Source organism: Brassica napus, chromosome C1 (assembly GCF_020379485.1).
Source record: "Brassica napus cultivar Da-Ae chromosome C1, Da-Ae, whole genome shotgun sequence".
NCBI lineage: Eukaryota > Viridiplantae > Streptophyta > Magnoliopsida > Brassicales > Brassicaceae > Brassica > Brassica napus.
The window spans coordinates 38045429-38063534 of NC_063444.1; the positions used below are offsets into that span (position 1 = coordinate 38045429).

Sequence of the window (18106 nt, forward strand, 5' to 3'; positions counted from 1 at the left end):
TATTTTAATTAAATTTTTAATCAGTGTGAAAATAATTAATGAAACGAAGGGAGAAATTTACAAGAAGCAAGAAAGTCATCGATTAGTGTCTCAACTTTCAAATCCATCATAAATAAGATGATGCGTATGTTTGTCTGTTTTCTCTACAAATTTCTTATCAATACCATAAAATAAAATGTGAACTAAATTCAAGCACAGTTTGTCAGTTTTTAAAAGAACGCAAAGAAAATATGAAGCAGTGGTACTGTTACATGTAGATCAAGAATTACAGCACCAAAAATGTCAAGAAAAGCGCGAATCTTCAAGATAGTGCCCTAGTGGTTCAATAACCACATCTACACGTTCTCTTCAAAATGATATCACATCGTCTCCTTATTTTGAAATTGCGTCATTATCCTTTAAGCCGCCACCTTAGATTCTTAACTAATACGCACTTATTTAGAGGGCTTTCAAACAAATAAAAAATTTATGAAAAAGTTAAGTATACCTAACAGTGATATCTCAACCATCTCAATGAATGATAACCCATATATAATTTTCATATTTTTCTGTCGCGAAATCAAAATTGAGCTCTAGTACGTAGCATTAAAGATTATAATGTTTTAGTGAATATTCTTTCATTTTCAAAGACCTAATGCTCTAGTTAACGTATAACTTCAAATTTACAAGTGAAAACCGAATTTTTAATACTTTAGAAATTTCAAACAGTTTACGCGTAATTTTAAGGACCATAGCAAAATTTGGTAAATTAATGAGTTAGGTGTTTATCGTTCAAACACGGCGTCGTTAGTACATTTTTTGGTTGTTTCAGACATAAATGTCAATATATATTAAGAGAATTATTCACATTTTGATGAAAATATCAAATACAAGTATTAAAACACCATACGATTTCATAAATTTGTGTAAAGTAGTTTCGATGAAAGTATATATAGTTATGAAATAATAACCATGAATCAAATAATCATAAACGCAAACACAATAAATTTCATAACACGTTAGTTTTCAAACATAACATCGTGTCGACCATTGGATCATATAATACTAGAGTTTAACCCGCACAAAGCACATATATTTTTTAATTTTATATATAACTTACTTTTTGTATTTTCATTATCAAAACATTAACTTTGTATTTCATTTTAACACATTACACACATTTTTATTAAAAAAATTGATATCTTGTTAATGTATACGATAAGTAGATTACATACAGTCATGCACACTACTTTATTTTGCTAAACATTTTGATTTGTATATGAAAATTTAAATTTATTATTATTTAACACATTATATAATTATATAGGCACAACTTCAGAAAATATAGGATAATCAAATACATATAAAAACAATCAATTAATTGTTAACAATAAATTTTGTAGATGTTTATTTCTAATGAAATGTGAAATCCAAAATTTAAAATGACAAATTTTAAGTAGATAAAAATAGAACTCTAATTTAATAGACTAGATTCATTAATTAAGAACTATATTTAGATAAAAAATTCAAACTTGAAAAAACCTTCATAATATATAACTATTATTAACACTATAAGATTCTATAATACATAAATTGAATTCAACCACTCCAATAATGTTACCAAGTCCATACCTGCTTTTCTCGTCCGCGTCTTCATAACGTCTTTATATATACGATCACCAACCCTTGATAACTACTAGTATAAATGATTTAGTTTCTTATAAGACTTCATAATATTCGTCTACTTTAAATTAAGACCACAACACTCGATCTCCTCTTCATAATCTTCAGCTCCCGTCAGCTTATCATTAAGTTAGAATGATCCAAACCGATCACAACCAATCTTCTGGTAGTCCTCTTCTTCAGTCTCTTCTTCAGTCAATTTTTTAATTGAAGATCGATATCGATATCCGTATTAATTTCCAACAGGTAGTCCATAAACACTAATTAGTTATGTAACTTAATTACTATTCTTTTTAGCTGATGTAGTAGAAAAACCTCCACAGAGGCCGTACACAGGGCCCCCGCCGATAGGCTATCCAACAAGAGATGTGATGTTGGGTGATCCTCCTGCGGCCGCAGTGGAGACGAAGTCTAAGGGTGATGGGTTTTGGAAAGGATGGTATATACATATTCTTTCAATTTACTTTATATGATTAATACGTTGATCAATTTATTGCAAAATACTCAAAATTAAACCATGGACTGTTACGTACGTTGCTAAAAGAAATGTTGTGTGTTTTAGGTTTTCAGAAACTGTTGCTATTTTAAATAAACTCACGCATCTCTACATAAAAATTGTAAAGAGAAAACATGGACAACTAATCTAAGTGGTCTTGTCTTTTGGCAGTTGTGCTGCCATATGCTGCTGTTGTGTTCTGGACGCATGCTTCTGAGACTCCGGAGTTTACAATTTTTATGCAAATTATTGCTGTAATAAAAAGAAGCTTATATTTGATGATAGTTGTTTTACATAATTACTCTCTATATATGTGGAATATACTCTGTGGATGGTTGTCGTTGTTATGTTTCGGGTATATTAAGTGAACGTATTATACACTAAAGTGAATCTGGGTTGTCGAACTGCATCCATAAAACAAGTCAATTAGTACCAAATGGATGTGATAGGGTTCATCACGCGCAATTGTTAATGACCTAAACGAGAGGATTGGGTCTGGTTAACCCAAATTGAATAATTAGGTGAGAAAATGTTTTATTTTCTTTTTAAAATTTCTAACACTTATCTAATCACACACAACGACCTCATAGAAAAAACATGCACCAACACATGTCACGTTCAAGTGCAGACCACGGTTGTATATATATAGGGATGTATCAAAAGATATATAATTTTGTTACTGTTAAACAGTTACGGAGTTAATTCAACAAGACAAGTATAAGTAAAACTTAAAAATCACATGTTCAAACGAAATTAGTATACAAAAAAATTAAAATATTACATTAATAAAATGATATTTCTCGAAACTATCGAATTCATGCGGAGCCAGTGGTGGAGCTAGAAAATTCATCTGGGAAGGTCAATCTCTAAAAATTAACATATTTCACGGGGGCCATCTAGCTAAAATTATCAATAGTTACATAGCTTTTATAGAATTATACCAGTAAAACTTTTTGAACAGAAAATCCACCCGGATCCGTTGACCCATGTGCCAATACTGTGGCTCCGCCACTGTGTAGAGCTAGTTTTTGCAAATTCAGCAGTCTTGGAATCACTTGATCAACGGACAACTGGGGGACTTATTAGTTAAAAAAATGTTTGGAACAGAATTAATATCTTGATATCATACTCTGAAGTGAAGTTTGAACTTAGTTTTTGTTAACCAAAAAATAGTTCAAACCGTAATATTGTGTTAAGATTTTGACCTTAATATTGTAAACCCAAACTTCTTAATAGTGATTTCGTTAGGCCCAGCCCATGTTATATGGGCCGACTTAGATGCATTTCATGCCTTTAGGGTTTCCTCGTAGCACACAATATAAATACCAAAAACCTAATCCCTTCCGTCGTTTTCTCTCAGCAACTAATCGTTTCGCCGGAAGAGGAGCCATGGTTAAGTTTCTAAAGCAGAACAAAGCGGTGATCCTCCTTCAAGGCCGTTACGCCGGCAAGAAGGCGGTGATCATCCGATCCTTCGACGACGGAAACCGCGAGCGTCCCTACGGACACTGCCTCGTAGCCGGACTCAAGAAGTACCCGAGCAAGGTCATCCGCAAGGACTCGGCCAAGAAGACGGCGAAGAAGTCGAGGGTCAAGTGTTTCATCAAGGTGGTGAATTACCAGCATCTGATGCCTACTCGTTACACGCTTGACGTGGATCTGAAGGAAGTGGCCACTCTCGAAGCACTGTCTTCGAAGGATAAGAAGGTGGCGGCTCTTAAGGAGGCCAAGGCTAAGCTCGAGGAGAGGTTCAAGACTGGAAAGAACAGGTGGTTCTTCACCAAGCTCAGGTTCTGAGAACCTTTTATTCTCTTTTTTTTGTAATGGAATCTACAGTATGCTTTTGTAGTTTGTGGAACATGTTTTGGATGGTTTAAGACTTGATGGTTTGAAATTTTGTTCTGGAAGTTTTGTTCTTATGATCATTTCCTATATTGGTGCTTTAATTAATATATCTCCACTGGTTTAATAGTTTAGCTGAAAAACCCCAATTGATAAAATCTGGTTTTTAGTTTTAGAATGATGGATTGATTTGTTCTTGAAATGGGGTTTCTCTGGATTCGTTTTTCTTCAATTAGTATATGATTAAAACGTATAGGCTTTTGTTACAATAGATTTAGAATTGGTTTTGTTTATTATGACGTGTTTCTAATGTTTTTCCACTCTAGTTTCTGTCTTTGATTGTCTGAAAGCATGTTTAAAGTTGTTACTCTTGAGTTATTGATTTATCTTAGAGATAGAAGTTGATCAACAACATTACTATAAATTATTGTATTAGGTAAAAATGAACTTTTGGTTTTCCATTTCCTCAATGTCAATATAAAGATCAAATGAGTCATTAAGAAAGATTTTATGTCAACCACTTCCAAATGTCTCTTCCACTTATCATCTGAACGAACAGAACACAAGGACCAAGCTAAACAATTTCACAAAGCCAATTAATATTCAAATTAAACCTTGTGGAACCTGATCTTTCTCATTTTTCGGTAACCACTTGATTTTGGTATTTTCTGGCATTTGTAAACAACACTAGTGCGATTGATTTGAATGGAATTTTATCCTCGAGGCTTGGCAATAATCACTGGAGTCGAAAACTGGCAAGTGTATTTCTCAACAGCAGCAGTTTAAGGACACTCGATGTTGGTTACAGCCATTTATTAGACGGGAAACTTCTTAACTCAGTCACATTGCTCTTCTTTTGAGGTTGAAATTCTTGTAAAATCCACAAGTTGACCTATTAAAAAGACTGCTTTTCGATGGCGCGACTCTGTTTTCAATTATCTAGAATCTGAAAAAAACATGAAACTACTCTCTATAATCAGAAAGAGCTAATATTTATCTTGTGACAAACAACAATTCCATCTCCCTCTCTCTCATTTAGCTGAAATCGATGATATTCGATTACGAAATTGCTTGTCTATTGCCTTTTGTAGTCGAGCCCAAGCCCGAAGGGATACTCTGTTCGCCATGTTGCCTACCATTACGCACTCTCCACAAGTAATGGATAAGTTGTCTGAAAAACTGAGAGTGAGAAAAAGGGTGGTCTTGTTCCTAGAACTGTCCAGCATAAAATAAAACCCGGAATCATGTTCCATTCATTTGACTAGTGCACATCCATAAGCTTCAGTTTCAGTCACCACACTCAAAGAAAATATGATTTCTATTGGAGCACTGCAGAGAATGCATGAAGTGTTGGCTTGTGTGGTGTGTGGACCAGTTTCCCATCCACCCGTTGATAACTGAATACTTTGGAGTTGCATGCGAAAACCAAATACACCGAGTCCAGTCTAGACGTAGACCTTGCGATCGAATCTGTAGCCAAGTCTGTTTAGTATTAAACTCTCCCCATAAACATGCCTCTTGCACCTTTACTCTCTGTTGCAGTGTCATTAGCTCTTTTTCAATCATAATCAGCTGACCCTCCCCTCTGTGTCTTCTACAGCGTTATGAATAAAGTAGTAGAAATGGAACTTGGTCTTTCATGAAACAGTGTCCGTGGAGAAATCCCTGGATCAGTTGCTCTAGTGAAAGATCTTATGGTGCTAAATCTATCAAGATGGCAACATTCCTTCATCTTTGGCGGCGAATCTGATTCAGCTCAGAGTCGCTAGGCTTATCGCATAACACAGTTGTCAGGCCATATTCCTCCTGGTCTCGCCCACCTAACCAGTCTATTTTATCATAAGGCACTTCTCAGGTGTGTTTGTTGTATATATTCATCACAGAATTCACTAATTAAGACTTGCGTATTAAAAGATACTCTGCATTGTTTATGATTTTGTCATCACTAAACCCTTAACGCCATTTTGCATTCACGTGGTGAAAAGCTCGAGAAAAATGGAGTCAAAGTTGGATGCTTTATTATGAATATAACTGAACTGTGAATTGTGTAAAGCAAATGGCAAACAGTCCAAGGAGAGAGATGAGAGATTCTAAACAACTTTTTTTTGGTAACTTTGCTTCTCACTTCTTTTGCTGAGTCTTGAGTTCTTTTACCCTCTCTTCCGTAGCTTTCAATGCTTCCCCGTAGATAGTTATCAACTGCCAAAATAATAACAACACACCCAATGAGGGAGAAAAATAAAAAGAAGGGAACCGGTCACAAAATTTGTCAGACAAATAGCTCAAGAATCGTAAATTCACCTCATCGATCTCTTCAGGTGAGATGATGAGCGGTGGAGACATCATTATGCTATCACCTGCAACGCGGACTAACATCCCACGCTTCTGGCACTCGGCTCCAAAGTATGCGCCAACACCTGGTAACATCAGTTGAGAATGGTGTAAGAATCTTAGTAAGTTAAATGAGTTTAGGAGACTCTTTTTGTTTTTGTGTTTTTTACCCCATTCTGGTGGAAATAGTTCGTTTGGTGACTTGTTGTCTGTAAACTCAGTCCCGAGAATCAAACCCGTTCCTCTTATCTGAAAATTATCACAAAAATGCCCAACTGTTCAATCAAAATACTTGAAAAGAAAAGCTGGTGAGTAATCAATCAAGAGAAACTATACATACCTCTCCAATAATAGGACTAGTCTTGGCAAAAGCTTTAAGACCATCTTGAAACCTTGGGGCAACTCTGGCCACATGCTCTGGTGTGTTCCTCTCTCTGTAATATGAATATCAACGTCAGAAAATGCTGATAAATAAAAGAGAAAATTAATCACTATGAGACAGATTTTGAGCTTTTGGCAAATTACAGTTTTAAACTCAGCACACTTGAATGAACTAGCAAAGTGACAAACTTACTTGTATATCTTTAACGCTTCAATCGCTACAGCACATGAAACTGGATGACCAGAATAAGTAAATCCATGCGAGAAAGCACCTGAAATACCAAAAAAAAAAAAAAAAAGTGGTTTTTAAGATGAGAACATTGGAGTCTTACCAACGTTGAGCAAAACTAAAAACGTACCTAGCTTGTTGCTTTGAGAATAAATGACATCTGCTACTTCTTGACTCATAAGAATGGCTCCAATCGGCATATATGCTGAAGAAAGTGCCTGCATATGTATTTAAACATTTACCAATCGTCCGGGGAAATTTGCCAACAAGGATAAAAGGCTACTAATCGGTCTGCAAGATCTCACCTTAGCTAATGATACAAGATCTGGCTTGATGTTGTATTTGTCACAGCCAAACATTGTTCCAAGCCTTCCAAATGCACATATCACCTTAAAGGCCAAACAAAATTCAAATGGTTTAACGGTATCTTTTCTTCTTGATCGATTTTGGAGTGATAATAGTGAACATGGGTTCAATTAGATATGCACATACTTCATCAGCAATGAACAGGATATCATACTTCTTAACAACTGCTTGAATCTGCGATACAGAAAGAGACCAATGTACTTGGTACATTATTACCAAGAAATAGCATAATCATAGCTAAATGTACTTAGTACCAACAAAGTTTATGAAAATGACCTTCTCAAAGTAAGTAGCAGGTGGAGGTATCACACCACCAGCACCCATGACTGGTTCAGCGATAAAAGCACCAATCTAGTAAGAAGACATTTATGTTAGATTGAGATGCCAACATTATCTTCAATGCATAAGGATGGCAATTTCAGTTGAATGTTTACTGTTTCTGGTCCCTCTTTAATGATGAGATCCTCTAAATTCTTGGCTAATCTGGTTGAGAACTCCTCTTCCGTTTCACCTGGACAAACGATTCAAAGGTTAGAATCAAAGATTACTTTTAACTTGTAAAGCGGAAGTGAGAGTCACACTCATACCTGGAAGATGAAAACGCCAATAGTGAGGGCAATCTGTGTGGAGCACAAACGGTGCAGGTAAATCAAAGTTTTGGTGCAGTGCTGGAAGGCTGAAAACAATGGATTACATTTGTTAATAAGAAAAAAGAAAATCTTTGGCACTTCTTCTAAAGAGGTACTATGTTTTATCTTACCCGGACAGACTTGCTGATATTAGAGTGGAGCCATGGTACCTGAAGATCATAGCACCGCAGTTATAAGAACATTCAGATCTTATAAAACACAGTCAAGCACACAAATATGACAAGCAAATATCGTTTTCTTACGATTTCTTTCTGGCGATAAACTTTTTCTTTTCAGGCCTTCCAAGTGCGTTATTGTAGTACCATACCAGCTTGACCTGCATAAACATACATGAGATTTATGAGCAAAAATCTTAGAGGTCAACTTCTTAGGCAACAGGGGGATAAAGGTACGGTGTATAGTTATGGAAACCTGGGTATCATTGGCCTCTGATCCACTGTTTGTAAAAAAAGCTTTGGCCATTTTATTAGCCGTGAACATGTCTAGAAGATCCTTGGCAAGATCCTGTTTTCCAAGAAAAGATATCAACAGTGATCAAATTCTCCTATATATCTATCAAGTATGCTGCACTGAGTCTTAACAGCACACTGAAAGCAGCAGCAGACTGTAGAAAACACATAATAATAATGATAACAGAAGGAAAAGTGTTGAGTACCAGAGAAGGCTTAGTAGTACGGTTCCAAAAGGAGTGATAAAAGGGCAAGGTTTTCAACTGCTCCACGGCAGCAGAAACAAGGCGTGGCTCATTTCCTCCTATACAAGGATTTTGGATACCAGTCAAATTAAGCTTGGATCCATGCATGCATGTACAAAGAGAAAGTGATAGAAGGAATGTGAGGAATAATAAATACCTAAGGCAGTACACCATAGACCAGCGAGAGAATCAAGATACTTTTTGCCATGGTCATCATAAACATAACTTCCCTGTAAGAATAATGAAAGTTTTTAGAAAATTTTTAACACTCAACACTGATGAAAGTATTAATGGTGTATCCAAAAAGGAAAAAGAAAAGAAGAAGGATCACCTCTGATTTGGCAATGATCAAAGGATGTAAATCAGCACTCTGCCACCCAGCGGTAAAAGGTGCCAGCATGTCATGCCCTTTAGACCTGCTTAGAAAAATATAGCTCTTTTCCACTATTCATAACAAGCTCATTAAGGCTTTGGTAATTTACAGAAATCATGAGTGTAAAACTGACCCAACTATGGTTTGCTTCTGGGGTGAAGCCTCTGTAGTAAAGATCCTCGAACCAGAAGCAGCATACCTGCTCTGCAAAGTAACCTGCGCATACGAGAGAGAGAGGAGAGATATATCTTATCAGTAAGGACTAGTTTGAGCTATGAAAGATGATGATCAAAATCAACTTTTTGAGTTAGTCTATAAAAGTAAAATTCCTTCGAAATCACTATTTGGAATATTATTATATAAATAAATTAAAAAGGTTCCCTGATTACTGGAGAATCCCCCCCAAAAAAACAAAGAAAAAGAATACTCCTTTTTTTCATCAAGATCCATGTCAATGATGGGAATATCAATTTGGTTATTCCAAAAGAAAATAAATAAAATAGACAGTTCAACAATTCATCTGAATCCTAAACTACTAATAGCACTAACTGTGACGAGTGCTGCCGACCAGAGAACAAATGATTTCGGTTAAATTCGTGAAAAATATCTCTAGGTAAAAGAAAAACAATCGAAGATCATCTATCTAGAAATCCTAAGAGAAGATCATCGAACGGAGCGAGTGAAGAGAAAGTCGATGGTATCGAGGAGAGAACCTGAGAGGAACGAGCCATCCGTCGGAGGCTGTTGATCATTGTCATTTCTCCGTAAGACAGAAGCTCCAAGAAACAGAGAAGATGAACCTGTTGAATGAGAGTGAGCGTTTTTTTTTAGATTGGTTTTTGATTAACAGACGAGGAGCAACATCATCATCGTCTTATTATAACCTCTCTGAGAGTTCCATTTGATTTTGAACTATGACGTGTCATTGAGTCATTGTTATTATTTGGAAACATTATTTTAGTTTTTTTATTCAGACAAATATTTAATTTGGCAGCCATCATAAAACGCACCAACTAGGCCAACTGGTAGATAAAAGAAATATACACATTTCAAATTTGGTTGCATAAAGTTAGCACGAGAAAATTAATTATGATTGATTTATGTAAGATTTATTAGCATAATAACATATGGTGGTAATGGTGAGATAAAGAATTAAATTATTTTCAGTACTGATATAAACTGTAGTCATTGGTTACCTTCTTTAACATATCCACCCAAAAGATTACGGATTGAACCATAATTACTACTTTCATTATAAATCAGTCACATTCATATCATAGATGATAACAACACGTCACATCAGATAAACACTTTTGTCGTTCAATTATTATTATTGTTTATATAGTATAAATGCATGCATTAATGATTCAAAACTGAAATAAAATATCTTAAAAGTAAACTGCTTGCCGTTTTATAGCTCAATAAACGCTGACAAGTTCAGGTTACCACGGCGCAATGTAGCACCTGACGACGGCTTGCAATCATTCGTTCGTATCTGTGGAGAGGGGAGGGAAAACGATAAAAAAAAAAAAAATCAAATTTTAACAAGTCAAGTCCTATCCAACGTATTTCTCTATTTTTTCCTCTATAATAGAGGAACTCTATAATAGAGGTAAGTTTCTCTCCAATGTATTCTTCTATTTTTTCCTCTAAAAAGAAATATTCTTGAAAGATTCTTTTTTTATTTTACATTTTACACTTCTAACTTGTAAATGTTGAAAATTAACCCATTCATTATACTTTTTAAAATTTTTTCATAATATTGCAAAAATATTTAAATTAAACATTTTATTACAAAAATACATTAGACAAAAAAAAATAAAACAAAGTACCATTATCTAACAATCATTATTACTAAATTTTTCCCATAAATGATCAATTAATGCATTACGAAGTGAGAAATGAGCTTCTTTATCTTTGATTTTTCTGAATCGACTTAGAAACTCTTGGAATCGGTTATCTTCATTATCTGGTATTTGGACTTCCGGAGGTGGAGCTTCTCTTCCAATTCCAATCGGTGCATCGAGATCACGCTCATCCTCAATAATCATATTATGTAAAATTATACATGTAGTCATTATATCATGTAGTACTTTTTTTTTCCAAAAACGTACAGGTCCTTTCACAATCGCAAAACGTGATTGTAAAACTCCGAATGCACGTTCTACATCTTTTCTACATGCTTCTTGTTGTGCTGTAAAATATTTTTTCTTTGGACCTACTGGCTCATGAATAGTTTGCACTATGGTTGACCATTTCGGATATATACCATCGGCCAAATAATAACCCATATTAATATGTTGTATTGATTAATATTTAAATAAAAAGTCTTTGACTTTTAAATAAAATAATAAATTTTTATTTTATTTTAATTATAATTGACTTTTAAATAAATAATATTTTTTATTTTAATTATAACTATAGTTATAAAAGTTAATAATTAGTACGTAACCAAAAAGGTGTGATTTTATATGTAAGAATTGTATTTCTTCATACATAAGTATTTTAGTTACAATCATAAAATTTTAAAGGATTATTTTGTAAATAAAAAAGTTTAATAGAGGAATGCTATTTTTTAAAATAGCAATGGAAAGAAACAGGGGTGGGTTGGAGCTGGTTTTAGTCTATTATATCAGGGAAGGGTTGGAGATGCTCTTGATAATCCTTCACAAATTTAGAGTTAGAGAGATAGAAGATCAGTGACTGAAGAAAGATCACTCATTCACACACCGCCGCCGGTAAAGTTTCTAACTTTGCTTCTTCTTCTTCTTCATCTTCTCCTCTGGAGTTTCTAAAGTCTGCTCCTTTCTCAATTCTCCTCTTTTGATTACAAAGCTTGCTTATTTCTTGCTATAAATAGTTGATTAGTTGTTGATTTACTCATTTGGGATCCAACATTGTCCGAGCTTACTCAATTTAGTTTTTTTTATGTGTTGCTTTTACTTTTGCTTAATGATCAAACCCAGGAAGAAAGTTTGTTTCTTTTTGAGTAATTCTGTTGCTAAATGCAATCCTGCAGGTTGTTCTCATCTTGGTGATCATTGCAAGTTTTTGATACAATGGGTGCTTCAGGGAGATGGATCAAAGCATTGATTGGTTTCAATAAGTCAAGGTCTTCAAACATGGATGATCAGGTACGCTCTTTCATTACTAGAGAATCTCTTTATCTTAATTAATATGCATGCCAGTGTTGGTTTAAAGACTGTACATTTATTTTTGGTATTTGCATAAAATGTTTGTTCAATTGGTTAAAGGTGAAGGTTGCAAGCAAGAGCCGGTTTAGGAGAAAACATTCAGTTGATTTTGACGCTGAGAAGAAACTTCAAGATGGATTTCAAGATTCATATGCGCATAGTGTAATAGATACTTCAACTTCACTACAATCCTACTGTGGTGCACCTTATGAAGAGCAAAGTAAGGAACATTATGCTGCAACACGCATCCAAACAGCTTTTCGAGGCTTTCTGGTAATGTGTTTTCGCCTTTGTTTGTGTTGTCATTTGCTATTGTGACCGGACTGAGAAAAAGATGATACGTTCTCTCAGGCTAGAAGGGCTTTACGAGCGTTGAAGGGACTGGTTAGACTTCAAGCCCTTGTTAGAGGACACTCTGTGAGAAAACAAGCAGCTGTGACGCTTCGGTGCATGCAAGCGTTAGTAAGAGTCCAGGCTCGTGTACGGGCAAGACGTGTTCGCCTCGCCTTGGAGAGTGAAACGCGTCAGCAACTACAGCAACAGCTAGCAGATGAAGCCCGAGTTCGAGAAATAGAGGTGACATGTCACTCACTTGTCTCAGTTATTTATGATCTTCATACACTTATTTGTTATCATCTCTCAGGAAGGTTGGTGCGATGGCATTGGTTCTGTTGAACAGATCCAAGCAAAGCTGCTAAAGAGGCAGGAAGCTGCAGCTAAGCGTGAGAGGGCTATGGCATATGCTTTGACTCACCAGGTTACTCGCAACCTCTATGTTCTAGTTAATTTTGTACTAATTATATCATTCCTGAATAGTCTGTCTCATTTTTATAGGTTCTCATCATTAGTACTAATCTTGTACCAAACACTATGGTAGCAAAACTGAAGCTGTCTATTCTTGAATCTGTAGCCAAACTCTGTGATATAGTTTTTTCTTTCTTTATTTATTGTCTTAACCTCACCCCTGAAGCTGCTTGTTAATGGAACTTCTGCAAATCAAATGGTCGCTTTTCTTGCAGTGAAAGTTATCTATTTGCCTAACTACGGTGATGTTGTTTCTTTGTGGCTTTAAAAATATTTTTATTTTACATTTAAATTGCTCTCTTGTAGTGGCAAGCAGGGACTAGGCAGCAGTTATCTGCGCACAGTAGCTTTCAACCTGAGAAAAACAACTGGGGATGGAACTGGTTGGAAAGATGGATGGCTGTTCGTCCATGGGAGAACCGGTTTCTTGACAGTTACCTCTTGGAGGATGGGAAGTTAGGTGAAAAGAACATGGAGCAGGCTGAGATTGTGCATAAAACGCAGATGAAAAGTGCAAGCAAGATGCAAAACACTTCAAATCTTGTGTCCGGTGTTTCAAGTCAGAAGGCAACATGGCCACCATCTCTGTCTGATGGTGATTCGTCTTCTCCTGGAATATCTTCAAGCATGCCAGTGGTGTCCATGGCTATGTCAAAGAAAAACGATCTTGCTGTAGAAGTTAACTCAAGACCTGTAGCCGGTTCGAGATCGCACAGCAAACCGAAAGAAAGATCAAGAGAGGCAGATAGATCTTCAAGAGGACGGTTGTCTCTGCCAAACAGTGGTCAGATCTCTTTCTTTCCCCTTTTTATGATTTGAGTGAATAGCAATTTTAAGTCTAGATTGTGAATGTTCTTGAGCAGGAAAGTCCTTAGGATCTCAGTCAGCTAAAGCCAACCGAGCAGGAACACTCACGCCAACATCTCAAAAAGTTGCAGTTGAAGACAACTCTGCCCAAAACCAGAGAAGACGCAACTCTGAGCCAACAAAATAGAGGCTTGCATAGAGCCCTTGCTAGAGTCTCTGAGAATCGTCAGTCCAAACGCCTCTCCCATTGTCCCTGTACATACGGAGCTTCTGATAAAGAGAAACACAAAAACGTGGGGGAAGACATTGGTTTTCAGACTCTAGAGCTTCTTGGTTCACCGATCAAGAAGAGAACAACGTCTTCTGCCTTCATTGCTGTTACCTATCCTTTCCTTTGTCCATGATTCTCTGTGGATTCTTTTTTGGATCGGTGCTTATTTAAGTAGGGTGTTTGGGGTATATTTGTGAAACAGTTTTTGTCGGGAGAACGAACTCATGCTGCTCAGGCTCTTCCCAATGTGTCTATATAAATAGTACCGTGTTTTTAATTTTAAAAAGAAGTGTGATTATATTACATTATCATAATAATTTATTACTTATATCATGATCTCTTTGAAATGGCTAATTAAAGTGCAAGTGGAAAGATACGTCAAAGTGGAGGGGCAAACACTGGAAGCTGGTGTGAGGTTGAATCTCTTCTATATCTTGCATCTTGATGATGTGTTGATGCCAATCTCTCTTGTCCCTCTCTTACTTCACTCCTCGGGTTATTTCTAGTCTGGATATTAACAAGAGGTCCTCCGAAGAAGATTGAGTCACCTGTATATATCAGTCTTGATCTCTCAGCTTGTTGCAGAGGAAGAGGAGCCTTTAGCGCTGATACAGAAGATGAACTTTGAGGTGGAAGAATGGCTCTTTGATTCCTATTGCGGACTTGAGGCATTGTCGTTACAGGAGCTAATGATACGTATCTCCCAGCTTCAGCATCCCAAACAACTGATGTCTTCCTCACATCTCTCAGAAGAGAAGTTGAAGGAGCAGAGAGAAAAAGTGCATCACCGCTGTTTCCTCTGTGCGTGTGATGGGTTGTTGTTGTTGCAGAGAAGCGATGGCCGTTTACTGTAGAATATTGAGGGAGAGGAGCAAGTGTGGCTGACTCGTCGTCATACTCATCCCGGCTACTTTGGCTTGGTGCAGCAAAGGAGTTTCTAGAGAGAGATGGCTTTAAATCATTGTTCCGCATCTCCTTCCTTGCAGCCACATTTGCATCTGTGCTTACACTACTAACCGTGGCGGCAACTGAACTAAGTTCATGATCAGGTAAATGGGGATTGTGTATTGGTCTCAGGACAGATGAAGATGCTCTGGCTCTGGCAGCTGCTCTCGCAGCTTCATTTGCGTCCAGCTTCGCTAGCTTCCATGCACTGCGTTTGACGGATCTTTTGGGAGCCTTGATGCCTCTCTCTGGATCTACGGTGGACGGGACCATGTGAGAGCCTAGTTGGGGAATCACTTCATCCTGCAACAGAAATAAACATCATCTCTATCTAAAACATGTATGCAAACAATTAGATGATATGTATGAGTTATAGAACACAAGTATTTGGAGTTACCTGATTATCAAACACTCTAGGTGGAGTGCACCAGACTCCCTTTCTGTGTGATGGCCCGAGAGAGCTTCCACCACTAAAGCCGGTTGTGGCAGATCCGGAGGGAGAATAGAGCACACTCTGAATCTCCTCGTCAACAGATGCTCCAGCTGGAGCCTCGCTCATGGCTCTTATTGCCAGTAAATAATCATATGTTGTAAGTCCCTACCCATAAGAATAAGACAAAGCTCACGTTGATTATATTGGAACATCCCATCAGCAAACTTTTTTAAAAAAAATTGTAGACGTAAACGTAGGAAGAGCTTCTTACTAACCTTTTTAATGAGCAACGTGTGGAAAAAGAGAAGTTGGGCCAGATGATAACATGCCGGAATGGTAACAACAGTGCAAACACCCTAACATAACTTGCCAGAGACAAACATTAGGAACACGGGAGCTTTGTTATATCAAATGCCAAAACAACGAATGCTTACAACAACTGCCGCAAGAGGTGCTCGAGAGAAGCTACTTCCGAGTCTATTGACAATTTCTGTCTCCATTCTCTTCTTATCAGAAAATACACGCACGATCACTGCAACTCCCACTGCTGCTTCAATAATGAGCTGATGTAGAAAGTGTAACCTATATATTATTAGCGGTTTAAGTGAAAAAAATAAGTTCATTAGGAAATCATATTACATACCCAAACAAGGCTGGCAGTAATCAGAGACACAAAACTCATGTAGTTTTTGCGGCCGACACAATTGTTAAGCCACTGTATCATCCATTTCATTCCCAGTCAAAATGTCCCAGACAAGAGTAACCTAGTTGCAATTAAAAAACATCAGATAGAAAGTTTACCTTGCAATGGTGATCAAAACCATCAACACATTTGTCACATCTCCTACAATGCTTGCTGGACGTATGTACCTGTGAAACATCCATAACTCAGAACAACGAGGCTTACACATCTAAAGTCTAAAGAGCATACGTGTGTACACTTGACATACACAACAATAGGGACTTATTTGTAGCTTTCTGAATCTTGGAACCATGTTATCATTATTATACCTCGCAATTGCAGAACATGCAATACATACCCACTCTGCTATTTCCCTGTTCTTCTTCCTGTTTCCAGCAGTCATCAAGAACAAACACACAACAGAGCATAGCCAGAGGATTATAACAAGATTTTCTAGTAACAGAGTCCACTCTTTCATCATCTCCTACAGAACCTCTGACTACACTAGAGTTTGCTGCAAAGGTAGAACTCATTGAGACACCTGAAGGACAAGACTGCAACTGACTGCCAGATTCATTAAAACTCCTGGAGATATCTCTGGCCGATAAAGGATGAGTCATGATTCTTGGATCCGCAGGATTAATAGCAGTACACCGAACATAAAGAACGAATACAAGAAGAGCCTGCAAACACACATAATCCATCAACACACAAGAAGAGCCTTATGGAAGTATAAAGCATTGAACATACCACCGGAGAGTAAACACCGATCAAAACGTATTCCCAGACGCGTCCTCCGGCAAAAGGAGCGAAGAAAGCAAAGTAAGCGACCACCAACAAGCAAAACACCGTCACCGCAATCATCTAACAACCAAAACATCATCAAACTAGTAAGTAGTAGCTGTTGTCGATCGAAACATGCAGAACTGAGTTCGATTCATTACAATGGAGTACTACCTGAAGAGTGTCAGCGGGAAGTTGCCAGCCGTGTCTCCTCACCATAGCTTCTGTAGCAGCGACAAGAACCAGGGACCAACCCGAAACTCTTAATCACGTCACGACCGAGAAGATAGCAGTCTTTCTCTGACTGTGGCAGGTTTAAGTCATATTAAGTCTTGACACAATTATATTATGACTTATTCGGGTCCCCATACGAATAGCTCTCGATTCACCCAACAATAAAATTTAGTTATTTCATATTAGATATTTTTTAAAAAAAAAACAAAATATTGTCAATTTATATTACATTTTTAAAATAAAAAGGTGAAAAAAATTATAATAATAGCAGTTACATTTTTTTTTTTAATATTCTTAACATCGTTAGCAAAACACTAGACCCTAAATCCTAAACCATAAACCGTTGGATAAATCCAAAACTGTAAATCAAAAACACTAAACCTTAAACCTTAAATCTTAAACTCTAAATACTTGAGTGTTTTAATGTTTAGTGTTTTTGATTTAGAGTTTAGAATTTATCCAAAGGTTTAGGGTTTAACCAAAGGTTTAGAGTTTATTCAAAGGTTTATGATTAGAATTTAGGGTTTAGGATTTATGATTTAGTGTTTTGCCGACGTCGTTAAAAATATTATTTTTAATTTTTTTTTTTTGTAACTACTATTATTTTTATTTATTTTTTAACTTTTTTATTTTAAAAACATAATATAACTTGACAATATTTTTTTTTTTTTTTTTTTTTAAATATCGAATATAAAATAACAAAATTCTATTGGTCAGTGATTCACCTTATGGGATGAATACAAAAATAACTCTTATATTATATGAGGAGTTGAGGACTAATCTCGTGGACTAATTATATTATACAAAATGACTCTGTGTCATTTTAATATTTTGTATCTTAAATTAGTTACTTTTTCAAAGTTTTCTTTTTAACTTTTGTGAGTGGAATCTGTCGAGAAATTTTAGTAGTAAACTTTTGACATTAAAAT

At 36.3% G+C, this 18106-nt stretch overlaps 5 protein-coding genes across 9 annotated transcripts; 3 read left to right on the plus strand and 2 right to left on the minus strand.

The window, feature by feature from the left end:
- The first annotated feature begins 1576 nt into the window (after positions 1–1576).
- On the plus strand, positions 1577–4065 carry LOC111201964 (cysteine-rich and transmembrane domain-containing protein PCC1). Of its 2 annotated transcripts, none has more exons than XM_022694313.2 (3): positions 1577–1828; positions 1960–2101; positions 2330–4065. In XM_022694313.2, exons 1-3 carry the CDS (start codon positions 1798–1800, stop codon positions 2373–2375), a joined length of 219 nt encoding a protein of 72 aa, XP_022550034.2. In that variant the 5' UTR covers positions 1577–1797; the 3' UTR covers positions 2376–4065. The 2 variants fall into 2 exon arrangements, with proteins under 2 accessions (XP_022550034.2, XP_022550035.2); XM_022694314.2 differs by having other exon boundaries at positions 1657–1828; positions 1969–2101.
- LOC111202359 (60S ribosomal protein L27-3) lies at positions 3475–4065 on the plus strand. Its single transcript, XM_022695121.2, has one exon. The coding sequence runs from the start codon at positions 3548–3550 to the stop codon at positions 3953–3955; it is 408 nt and encodes a 135-aa protein (XP_022550842.1). The 5' UTR covers positions 3475–3547; the 3' UTR covers positions 3956–4065.
- A 1931-nt stretch (positions 4066–5996) lies between these two features.
- Positions 5997–9992, minus strand: LOC111202360 (gamma-aminobutyrate transaminase POP2, mitochondrial). The gene is made up of 19 exons (XM_022695122.2): positions 9738–9992; positions 9158–9240; positions 8983–9067; positions 8809–8881; positions 8613–8710; positions 8369–8461; positions 8200–8273; positions 8068–8106; positions 7895–7983; positions 7742–7818; positions 7584–7658; positions 7434–7481; positions 7247–7330; positions 7072–7159; positions 6906–6984; positions 6672–6765; positions 6502–6580; positions 6302–6417; positions 5997–6199 (listed from the first exon to the last, which is right to left on the minus strand). The coding sequence occupies exons 1-19, from the start codon at positions 9780–9782 to the stop codon at positions 6122–6124; spliced, it is 1497 nt and encodes a 498-aa protein (XP_022550843.2). The 5' UTR covers positions 9783–9992; the 3' UTR covers positions 5997–6121.
- Positions 9993–10456: 464 nt separating this feature from the next.
- Positions 10457–14433, plus strand: LOC111202361 (protein IQ-DOMAIN 5). 4 transcript variants are annotated; one of them, XM_048744416.1, is made up of 8 exons: positions 10457–10584; positions 11677–11762; positions 12044–12158; positions 12285–12491; positions 12570–12794; positions 12862–12975; positions 13329–13806; positions 13886–14433. In XM_048744416.1, the coding sequence occupies exons 3-8, from the start codon at positions 12084–12086 to the stop codon at positions 14014–14016; spliced, it is 1230 nt and encodes a 409-aa protein (XP_048600373.1). In that variant the 5' UTR covers positions 10457–10584; positions 11677–11762; positions 12044–12083; the 3' UTR covers positions 14017–14433. The 4 variants fall into 4 exon arrangements, with proteins under 4 accessions (XP_048600373.1, XP_048600371.1, XP_022550844.2 ...); XM_048744414.1 differs by having other exon boundaries at positions 10460–10584; positions 12279–12491; XM_022695123.2 differs by lacking the exon at positions 10457–10584 and having other exon boundaries at positions 11610–11762.
- On the minus strand, positions 14353–17314 carry LOC106345493 (probable protein S-acyltransferase 20). Its single transcript, XM_013784695.3, has 9 exons — positions 17118–17314; positions 16911–17024; positions 16490–16843; positions 16280–16348; positions 16122–16193; positions 15913–16041; positions 15754–15834; positions 15443–15643; positions 14353–15348 (listed from the first exon to the last, which is right to left on the minus strand). The coding sequence occupies exons 1-9, from the start codon at positions 17160–17162 to the stop codon at positions 14479–14481; spliced, it is 1935 nt and encodes a 644-aa protein (XP_013640149.3). The 5' UTR covers positions 17163–17314; the 3' UTR covers positions 14353–14478.
- Between the last annotated feature and the right edge of the window lie 792 nt (positions 17315–18106).

Bases quoted from the DNA above. Each gene is read 5' to 3' on its own strand.
- LOC111201964 (XM_022694313.2), top strand. From the start codon at position 1,798: ATGATCCAAACCGATCACAACCAATCTTCTG. The intron at 1,829-1,959 runs GTAGTCCTCTTC...TATTCTTTTTAG, and splicing joins CGATCACAACCAATCTTCTG to CTGATGTAGTAGAAAAACCT. The intron at 2,102-2,329 runs GTATATACATAT...GTCTTTTGGCAG, and splicing joins GATGGGTTTTGGAAAGGATG to TTGTGCTGCCATATGCTGCT.
- LOC111202359 (XM_022695121.2), top strand. From the start codon at position 3,548: ATGGTTAAGTTTCTAAAGCAGAACAAAGCGGTGATCCTCCTTCAAGGC.
- LOC111202360 (XM_022695122.2), bottom strand. From the start codon at position 9,782: ATGACAATGATCAACAGCCTCCGACGGATGGCTCGTTCCTCTCAG. The intron at 8,274-8,368 runs GTTTCCATAACT...ATGTTTATGCAG, and splicing joins CAGAGGCCAATGATACCCAG to GTCAAGCTGGTATGGTACTA. The intron at 7,331-7,433 runs GTATGTGCATAT...TTGGCCTTTAAG, and splicing joins TCCTGTTCATTGCTGATGAA to GTGATATGTGCATTTGGAAG.
- LOC111202361 (XM_048744414.1), top strand. From the start codon at position 12,084: ATGGGTGCTTCAGGGAGATGGATCAAAGCATTGATTGGTTTCAATAAG. The intron at 12,159-12,278 runs GTACGCTCTTTC...AATTGGTTAAAG, and splicing joins CTTCAAACATGGATGATCAG to GTGAAGGTTGCAAGCAAGAG. The intron at 12,976-13,328 runs GTTACTCGCAAC...GCTCTCTTGTAG, and splicing joins CATATGCTTTGACTCACCAG to TGGCAAGCAGGGACTAGGCA.
- LOC106345493 (XM_013784695.3), bottom strand. From the start codon at position 17,162: ATGGTGAGGAGACACGGCTGGCAACTTCCCGCTGACACTCTTCAG. The intron at 16,349-16,489 runs GTATAATAATGA...GATGTTTCACAG, and splicing joins GCATGTTCTGCAATTGCGAG to GTACATACGTCCAGCAAGCA. The intron at 15,644-15,753 runs GTTAGTAAGAAG...TCTTATGGGTAG, and splicing joins ACACGTTGCTCATTAAAAAG to GGACTTACAACATATGATTA.